The sequence below is a fragment of the Salvelinus fontinalis genome, chromosome 2, assembly GCF_029448725.1.
Source record: "Salvelinus fontinalis isolate EN_2023a chromosome 2, ASM2944872v1, whole genome shotgun sequence".
Lineage (NCBI taxonomy): Eukaryota > Metazoa > Chordata > Actinopteri > Salmoniformes > Salmonidae > Salvelinus > Salvelinus fontinalis.
The window spans coordinates 69,203,427-69,214,145 of NC_074666.1; the positions used below are offsets into that span (position 1 = coordinate 69,203,427).

Sequence of the window (10,719 nt, forward strand, 5' to 3'; positions counted from 1 at the left end):
ACGGCAAGCACCACGCCGCCTGCCACAGCAACACATCCCCCAGTTCCGGAGCGCACTCCCTGGAAAGATAAGTTTACAGCCAGGGATAACATAGAGAGAGGGGGAGAGGGAGTTCTGATGGGGAGGGAGGAAGAGAGAGAGAGAGAGAGAGAGAGAGAGAGAGAGAGAGAAAGCGAGAGAGAGGGACGGGGTGATTGGATTGAGAGATTAAGGTATACCCTACTTTGTTTTATTCATAAATCATTTGGAGCATAAACCCAATACTTCAAAGGACATTTCTAATTTAAAATGTATTTAATCAATTCAAAGTCATGGGGTCCAGGAGAACAGCTTTGATCAATTCCACTATCCCATAAAATGTACCTGCCAAGGCACGAAACTCGTTTTCTTTCTATGCTCGTTTTCCTTCTATTCAGATATGCCTTGGAAATAACTGAACAATCGGTTGCACAAAAGAAAGCAAGGATTCTTCCATATTCTCCTTTCAGTGAAGCAATCTGTTAGTGACTTTAACCCCAAAGCGCATTTCCCAGGCTCATGAATAGGATTTAAGATGTCTTAAAGATCCCGCTGCATACAGGATGAGAACCCTTTCAAATGTTTAATTACCTTTTTTGCTAAATAAAAAATACACCCCCGCCATTGCCTTTCCAACCCATTCTGCATTTTAGAGGACACTGGGATGACTAACTTCCCGCCAAACTTGAGAAAAGGTGTAAACAAGTGAAATGTCAGGACTTTTTACTATCCTATTTCACTAGGGATTTGATTCCAGGTTAGTTTTTGGGCTATAATAGAACTACTAATTATTAGTAGGCCCTTTAAGCCTGCTCTGATATGAGCCTAGACCCCTGAAAAAAAGTAGGTCTATGTCTGACTTTCAAATGGCCATTTTAACTTTTACGCACAAGACTAAACAAGAAGACACTTTTTTTAGTAACCTTTATTTAACTAGGCAAGTCAGTTAAGAACAAATTCTTATTTACAATGACGGCCTACACCGGCCAAACCCTGACGCTGGGCCAATTGTGCACCGACCTATAGGACTCCCAATCCGGGCCGGTTGTGATACAGCCTGGATTCGAACCAGGGTGTCTGTAGTGACACCTCTAGCACTGACATGCAGTGTCTTAGTCCGCTGCGACACTTGGGATCCCCAAAATATACTTAATATTAACTTTTACGCATGGGCCTTATAGAAACAAAAATATATCCTAAGCCTATATAACTATGCTCTAAGTGTGTTATAGAAGTAAAGACAAAATTATTAATTTCTGAATTATTCAAACTGATTTATTAGGTCAATGGGCCATTGTCCAACTTCAATTTCCAAACATAAAATGACAAACAATATAAAAACACACAGCTTTGGTATAACAATCCATATCAACTTTGTACAAAACTAAATCGTTCCATAAAAAGTACTTAATCACAAACATTTGAATAAATCTTCCATTGCATGGACACAATATTTATCACCAACATCCAAATGTTGGAATCAGCCAATAAATAAACAAACTTTTACCATGTCCAACAAAGGAAATGATGTCCCCTAGAACGGAACTATTTACTTCATAAAAATAACCTTCTTTATTGTAGTGTCCATTTCAACCAAACTACCAGGGTCGCCAAACAGGCTCATTGCTCTCCGAACCAGTGCAGACACCAACAGGGCTGACCGCCTGAGGCACACCGATGAATGATGTCATCCCATGGACAGGGGATCCCACTACTGGCGCGGAGCTGCCATGGACGGGGCTGGCGTTGACTGTCACAGGCACACCTGCGTTAGCGTACAGAGGGATGACCGGGGTTGATGCTGAGGCGAAAGAAGGGTTGGGAATCAGGAAAGCAAACTGTCCATCGGTGGCGGGCACAAGCTGGAACCCGCCGAAGACTTTAGGTGACATGGCTTCGGTGGGGCTGAGTTTGGAACCCATAGAGGCACTGTTGGGCAAGGTAGAGGGTAGCTGAACGTGAAGGGGCTGCGCGAGGTGGGCCTGCTGATTTGGGGTTGGCTGGGGGTAGTTCATGGCAATCAACTGCCCTAGGCAGCCAGACAGGTGGTTGAGAAGCCGCGACCTCACCTCCGTGTTCACTCCTTCGCTGGTTGATAAGAAGCGAGTGACCTCGTTCATGCATTCGTTGAATCCCGCTCGGTATTTACTGAGGACTGTAGTGTCTGCTGACAGCGCTGCCGAGACAAGAGAGAACATTAGAAATCGTGTATATTCGATGGAAATATAAAACCCTTCTAAATAAAGTGTAGGGTAGATGTTGTCAAATTAGATATTTGCAATTTAACTTACCAGTCATCTGCACACGCTGTAAATTTCGTAAATGCTTCACTGTCATCTCCAGAATATCGGCTTTCTCCAATTTTGAATGTCTAGAACTCTGTGGATAACAACATAGCAAAAGGTAAAGGCCGTGCAATGACACAAAATTAAATGCCAGGAAAAATGAACGTAACAGTGATTTTAAATTGTTAAATCATTTCAATTATTTAGGCTTACATCTTTTTTAAGTGCATCGAGAATGAGTGTCTTGAGTTGGCCAAGGCTTTCGTTTATCCTCGCTCTCCGACGTTTCTCCATGATGGGCTTTGAGGACTGCAAAATAAATGCTTCATATTAATTGCATGTTCATGGATAAGTCCGAGTGTAAAGCCTTTCTTTTATCTCACAAGTACAATTTGGTAAGCCTACTTGGGTAAAGTTTAATTAGCAACAACGTTAGCCTAGGAGGCATATCAGATTCATTTTAAATCCATCGACTGTTATAGACAGTTAGCCTAACGTTACCTTTCTGTGCTCGCTGGCATTCTTAGGTTTGTCTGGAGTATGGGATCCATTTGCAGGGGCACCAGCAATAGGGGATGCCGTTTGCTTCTCCATGGTGTCGGCTGGCATTTCGGATTAAATTATAGAAAAGGTATATCCTTTTGGAGACGTTGGAAAAGGTGGAAAAAAGTTGCAATATCACTGCGCCCTTATCTTTAGATCAAATCGTAACCAGTGTGAAATATATCCTACGATAGTCACGCAGAAGTGAGCAAGTCCCACTGATCAGCTATATCACTTGTTATCACCGAACTGTCATTGGAGTATAAGAACGTGCTTAGGTTCAGGCTCCGTTGGGCAGGTCGAGTCTGCTCTACCGCCGACACACGCCAGCGGTACTTATAGGTGGTTCGCATGCTCCCAGTTCGTGTGAAACCCTCTCTGCATTCTTTCCCACACTCGTCTCAGCCAATGGGCATGCGGACTCACCCATTGGGCGCGGGGCAGACCGCTGATTGGACAACACCCCCGCGGGCTGTCAGTCACGCGCTGCTCAATCAGCCCTGGAGGGACAGGCAACAAAGCGGCGAGTGCAGTCGGTCTGGCTGTGAAGTGATAAGGGGAATTGGGGGAACGCGCTGGCGGTTTGCTTCCAACTTTTTCATACCCTTCAAGAATGTATGCTTTTTGTGTTCGCAAAGATTCTCGATGCTTTGAGATACTATATAACTACAAAGCCTCACCATGCTTTTAATATTATGTTGCTATAAATAGCGTGCGTTTTATTCATATCATTCCGAGTTTTGAATGTTTCATTTCAATTATTTTTAAATAGTCTTTAACGTTTTTTCTTAAGTGTTTGAAGGTACGAATATAGCCTACATTCAAAAAAGTGTGTGTGGGCTTTATTCTAAAGTACCCAATAAATACATGTTTTGCCTACTATTTTAATGTTCAAGGAAATTTTACGCAAATATGCCTTTGTATTTGATAAATGTAAGGGGAAATTGTAAAACCTATACCTTAATACTTCAATGGCATAGTTTATCATTTCAGTATGTGACTCTAAGGAGAAAAACAGCTGTAATGACACGCGAGACGGTTTGGAGCAGCACGCAGTAAACCAATGGCAGGCGTCCACTTTATGCAAATCTAACTGAGCTAGGTCTTATTGGCTGGGTGAACATCCATGTGTCAATAATTCCTGCGCGGGAGCTGTGAACGGGCGGGGGAAGAGCGATGCGACATCTGTCCGCGTGCCAGTCGCACTGTGTGCGCCTGCTCCATGCACTTCAGCATCCACTGAGCGCGTGCCGAAACTGGCTTCCCTGAGGGACTTTTCTCTCAAACTCGTTAATTTCTCTAGAGAATGGAAGCATTTTCTCACAGACTTCCGGCACGTAGATTATAATAACTATGGTATGTCTTATTCTCATAGCTATCCATATAAACCAACAGGTCATTAGTTGGTCAAAGATAATGCAACAGAAAACATATTTGTATGGAAACATTTAAAATTAACAGGATGATAATGTGGATGTGTTATATAATGTTATCTTCCAAATATAGCATACTTTTAAAACGATAGGCCTATAGGCTACAAGGCCTTGGAAAATGTTTTTCACTTTACAAAGTGTTGCAACTTGCAACATTAATACTTGTAGCAACAATGACAGCCACAGCTGTAAAATGTTGGTAATCTGTTGAAGTGTAAATTAGTTTTGTGCCAGGGCCCGGAAGATCCTAAATGAAAACTGATGACTTGTCTGAAAACTTAATTTCTGACATGTATACCTAATGTAGGTTACAACAGAAGCCTAGCCTATACTATTGCAATTTCAGTATGTCATTAGGCTACAATACAATGCAGGGCACACAACACATTGAAAGCAGAAATATAATAACATAAATTATATACATTTTGTGATTGACTAGGAGAATGGCATGAGAGAGCCTGAGTTTAGGAAAAGGGCGCCATCTATTGGAAAAATTATTCTCACTTTTCACATCCAGAACAGTGAGCTATGTGCTTTCTACCAAAGGTGTTCAGCGGTTTACCTCTTAAAAGTAGTGTACTGAAATATCAACGCCTAATCATGAATGATTGTTAAAAAATAACACATAATTCTCATGCCAAACGTTTCATAGCTGGGGAGGACAACATCTTTGAGTGCATTCGATGCATTGTGAATTCATCGAGAAGTGAAGGCAAGACGGAAAAAAAAAAACGATTTGATGTGGACAAGTAAGCCTGTCACTTGTCTCCAGTGCATGTTTTTAACGCTGTATTTCTGACCGTCTACACACATGATCAGAGAGGATGTATTTCTGCATAAATTGGCCACAAGGTGGCACAGTGTAGACCACCTCACTAATTGAATCATTGAAATTAAATGGTTTAATGTTAAGAACTTTGCCTTCTGCTGCACTGGAATATTTTCATACATGTTTTTGTTAAAAGTCAAAATGACATGAATGAACATTTGAATTAAGGAAAAAGTCATGTGTGCTTAATCATGGCAGAATGAAAGCTCCACATTCAGTACAGAAACAGCCATTTATCCCCAAAAATGCAACAATCAATTAATTTTCTCAACTATCAATTAAAATAGAAACACACACTGTAGTACTTCAATCAAATGAAGAAACAGGTTCATATCTATCTATCTATCTATATATATATATATATATATCTATATATATATATATATATATATATATATATATATATATATATATATATATATATATACACACTACATGGACAAAAGTATGTGGACACCTGCTCTTCGAACGTCTTATTCTAAAATCATGGGCATTAATATGGAGTTGGTCCCCCTTTGCCACTGTACCATTCTCCACTCTTCTGGGAAGGCATTCCACTAGATATTGGACTATTGCTGCAGGGACTTGCTTCCATTCAGCCACAAGAGCATTAGTGAGGTCGGGCACTGATGTTGGGCGATTAGGCCTGGCTCGCAGTCGGCATTCTAATTCATCCCAAAGGCGTTCGATGGGCTCTGTGCAGGCCAGTCAAGTTCTTCCACACCGATCTCAACAAACCATTTCTGTATGGACCTCACTTTGTGCACGAGGACATTGTCATGGTGAAACAGGAAAGGGCCTTCCCCAAACTGTTGCCACAAAGTTGGAAGCACAGAATGAATGTCATTATATGCTGCAGCGTTAAAATTTCCCTTCACTGGAACTAAGGGGCCTAGTCCGAACCATAAAAAAACAGCCACAGACCATTATTCCTCCTCCACCAAACTTTACAGTTGGCACTATGCTTTCAGGCAGTTACTGTTCTCCTGGCATCCGCCAAACCCAGATTCGGACTGCCAGATGGTGAAGCGTGATTCATCCCTCCAGAGTCCAATGGTGGCGAGTTTTACACCACTCCAGCCGATGCTTGGCATTGTGCATAGTGATCATCTTAGGCTCGTGTGCAGCTGCTCGGCTATGTAAACCCCTTTCATGAAGCTCCTGACAATAAGTTCTTGTACCGACGTTGCTTTCAGAGGCAGTGTTGCAACCGAGGACAGACGATCTTTTGCGCTACGCACTTCAGCACTCTGCGGTCCCGTTCTGTGAGCTTGTGTGGCCTACCACTTCACGGCTGAGCCGTTGTTGCTCCTAGATGTCCACTTCACAATAACAGCACTTACAGTTGACTGGGGCAGCTCTAGCAGGGCAGATATTTGACGGTGCCACTTTGAAAGTCACTGAGCTCTTCAGTACAAGCCATTCTACTACCAATGTTTCTCTATGGAGATTGCATGTTGCATTTATATTTTTGTTCAGTATATACAAAAGAGGAATCTTAAAACCCTTGTCTGAGTTCATGGTCCAGAGTTCACCACAATTCTGTTGACAAGCACCAAATGTAATAAGAGTTTGTTAAGCTTTACTCCTGCCTAGGACCTGATGGCGTATCAGTCATTGTTGGCAGACCACTGCCCACTAGGCCTACTGCATTAGCATGTTTAGGGATTTTACTGTTTGAATGTTGTTGCATGACAACCCATGTGGCTAGTCTGGATTCTGTCTCCAATCTTTTTTTTGACTTTCTGACCATTGAAATGACCAAATGATTCAAATGCTTCTCAATTGACTAAGGAAGGCCAACTTGAAACAAATTAACATCCATTATTCCGTCTACATTCCGGCATTTCAAATGTGGACGTCTTTGTGGTACACAACAAAGAAAACAGGAATCCCCCTCCAACTGGTTGAAACATTCCAAATGCCTCCCATCATTATTACATCCTTGAAACACTTGTCGACACTGACAATACCAGCCGGCGGAATGCAGAGTACAGGAATCACTGTTGAGAACGGATCTAGCCTATATTCATCAAACAAGTTGAGCCAAAAGTACTTGCTCTTTGACTTAAGTTTATGAGGGCGTTAAGAGAACCGGGGAGATGAAAAGACCAACGAGTATGGGGCTGTGTTTTCAGATTAAACACAGTCCAGTAGGTTGTTGTCCGAGTTTGGAGCGTGCTCAACAGCTCTTTTTCACCGGCGCCTGGTTAGTTTGTCGTTGGGTAATGAGCCGCCCTCTGCTCTCCCCCATATCTGTGTGCAGAATGCAGAAAATGTAGTCAATTATATCTGTATTAGCTGACGTTGATCAACTCTTTAATTGCAGGGCTCGTACTTGTGTTAACTATGATCTATCCTCAAACTATTGTAGTAACGATGCATGCAAAGGGGACTTGTGTATGTTCTTCATCCAGATTGCCTACTGTGGCTACTTTACAGGGTCCAAACAAGGCAGAATGAGAGAGGAAAAGAATGCACCGGAACTTTATAAAACTACAAAAAACAAAGATTATTACCCTCCAGGTGTCTAATGTTAGATAACTTCCTGGGCCAATTTCTCTGCTTTTAGAAAAAAGTAATGATGAACTGTTCCCTTGTGTTTATAGGATATGATTGACAGAGTGAGTACTTGCTGCTGGAAATGTTGACACATTGGCTTTGAGAGTGCAGGTGTAGCTCATTACCTTGAGGTTTGTTATCCTCTACGGGACCGGTGTCCCTAAACCGGGACAGTTGTTGCTCAATATGCAATAATGTGACAAAAATGACGTTGTAAACAACAGCCAATTCCGGGACATGGACATGTCTTATATGGGCAGAAAGCTTAAATTCTTGTTAATCTAACTGAACTGTCCAATTTACAGTAGCTATTACTACAAAAAAATACCATGCTATTGTTTGAGGATAGTGCACAACAACAAAACACTTTTATCACGGCAAGTGGTTTGATACATTCACCTCTGAAGGTAATAATGTAGTTACATTCAGTAATCTTGCTCTGATTTGTCATCCTGAGGGTCCCAGAGATAAAATGTAGTGTAGTTTTGTTTGAAAGAAATATATTTTTATATTCAAATGAAGGAACTGGGTTCTACAGTTTGACCCCACTGCTGTCTCTGGCAGATTTGGGTATGTTATTTTAGGCGGAAATTGAAAAGAACTGTCCGTATGAAATAGGACTTTAAAAGAAAAACGTTTTAGACAATCCATAGAAAGTAAAGATGCTCACGTTTTCTCTAAATAAATAAATTTTGACAGCAGTATCTTGGTAAGTGTTTTATGCTGTGATGGATAGGTGAGGAAATGTGCCAAAATTGAGTGCAGACAGAAGTGTCCTTTCAACAAAACTTTGAACCATCAACAAAACAGTTCAGACAGTAGGCTTAATTTATTTCAACTACTAACAGAATTCTTAAACTAATATCCAAATGTGCTTTTACTATGAGTGATTATATTTTCGGTTTTAGAACCAGACAGGGGAATAACAAATGCCAGCATTACTCGTATACAAAGGGGCTTTAACCAGCCAAACTTAGCCCACTACTGCAGTGCAGTAACAAGTTTCTCGAGTTGGATCCTTTTCTCCAACCAGACACAGCTGAATAAGAACTCCTGTGGTTGCTGCATTCACCCCTGAATTAAGTATTGGATTATGCAGAATATCAAAATATGCACGTCTGGAATCCTTACGAATCAAATTCAATTGAGTAAACATTTAAGAGTAAACGTATGGACTGATATTGTTAAAAGAAAGCCACAGCTATTTCTCACCTAAGATATTGGCTAAAGATGTAAAGAGATTTTCTCTTGGCAGGGTAAGATATATAATATGTATTGTTGCTAGGGATTTCTTAAGACTAGGCATAACTTGATGTATTAAAGTTTTTTTTTTTTTACATCCCTCTTTGTATTGGTATTAAAACATCTTATTTCCCTGGTCTAGCTGTTCTTGTTTGATGTATTACCAGCTCTGTTGGGTGTTTTATAAGATGTAAAAATTTGAATTCATTAATAAAAAGTGGGTGATATTTCTCATAGCGTGACGGGGGGTGACTGCATTCAAAGACTTCAAAGCTGAATGTTAGCACCACAAACGTGCGAGAGAGTGGTATTTTCCATGGACTTTCACTTTATTCTTTCTTAATCTCATTACTCCTTGTATTGTTCTCGTACCTGCAAAAAAAAAAAAAACTTGCCTCAATTATATTTGCTTCGCTTTTCAAGCAGTTTGTTGTCATTCTGCCATCTGCAGACCAGCATGTCCCAGAACAATGTGATGCATTCACAGAGCTTCCTTGGTTTTCTGAGCAGAGGGCGAATCCTTTCTCTCGCTTCTCAGCCCAATTCATGGCTTTCTTCTCCCTTTTAAGTGGGCTGTTGATGAGGTTAGCCTAATCAGATTAAGTCAACTCACATTGGTCGCTGCAGTTTGTTTTGCTTCCAAAGGCGTCCTGACATCTCCTATACGTTTTCTTTATCCTCCATCCTGCTTTTTTTTGTGTGCACTTTTCATCAAGGCTTCCAACCAATTCCACCAAATCTTTTGAGCGCAGCTTCCAATGGACTCCTTTATAAACCTCAGTACCCCAATGATATAGGTTATTTAGAATGGGTCACTACACTGCAATACTTTGGGGGAGCGCTTTAAAGTTGTGCAATGACGGATTTGGACATTTCCACTGGTGTTTGTGTAAAGAGGCTGAACAGCACACATTAGGAATATACAAAACACCAAATTAAATTCTGGAAATCGCTGGAACCTTTAATTTGATTCCCAAATAAATGTTTGAAGGATGTTGTATTAACTACAAGACTTAACGCAATTTCCCCTGATTTCAAGACACAGAGATAGGACCAACGTTTTCAATGCTGGTTGTTAACTAGTCTTTTAGTGCAATAAGCATCCACTGTTTAGAGTGCATTAATAGATGTAAATACTACACCAACTGAATTTAAACGGTTACAATTATCCAATCCATCATTCAGGATTTTTGTTGGACATTTTAAATCCTTTAGAAACTTGATCTAAGTTGTAAAGTTTCACTGGGAAGAAAGTAGAAAAGTATTCCTGTCAACACTTGCCAATTCTACTAATGTGAAAGAGTAAAATGAGATTCACATGTTTTTTGGTTCTTTATTCTGCAAGGAAAGGATGAGTACCACGTTTTTTTTTACACAACATGGTATGTACTATATTTGTTTCTGTTCATTGCAGTCATGTTACCATTACAGTAAACTTTTCTTCAATTTGTTTTTACAATATTTTTTTATAGGCCTATATGACAAAGATATACCACTTAAATAGGCACGTTGTTGTTGTATTGTTGTGGACTGGACAACCGGGACACTAAACAAGTATCTTGATTAAGGTCAGCAAAATGCAATAATGTGTGTTAAAATAAATCAAAATAATGTACTTGTTATCTATTATTTTCCTTTATTACACCAATGTCAATTTTATAAATAAAACAATTCTTGCAAAAGCAGTGTGGATCTCCTCAGTCCAATATGCCTCTAAAATCTGAATCGTTCTCTAGGAGAATACATTGCAATATATGTCTTTTCAACAATTTAACTAACATTGATCATTATGAGAAGAGGTATTCCT

At 40.3% G+C, this 10,719-nt stretch overlaps 1 protein-coding gene across 1 annotated transcript; it reads right to left on the reverse strand.

The window, feature by feature from the left end:
• Positions 1 to 1,271: 1,271 nt before the first annotated feature.
• Positions 1,272 to 3,173, reverse strand: LOC129824285 (transcription factor HES-4-B-like). The gene is made up of 4 exons (XM_055883829.1): positions 2,805 to 3,173; positions 2,517 to 2,612; positions 2,310 to 2,397; positions 1,272 to 2,194 (listed from the first exon to the last, which is right to left on the reverse strand). Exons 1-4 carry the CDS (start codon positions 2,910 to 2,912, stop codon positions 1,617 to 1,619), a joined length of 870 nt encoding a protein of 289 aa, XP_055739804.1. The 5' UTR covers positions 2,913 to 3,173; the 3' UTR covers positions 1,272 to 1,616.
• Between the last annotated feature and the right edge of the window lie 7,546 nt (positions 3,174 to 10,719).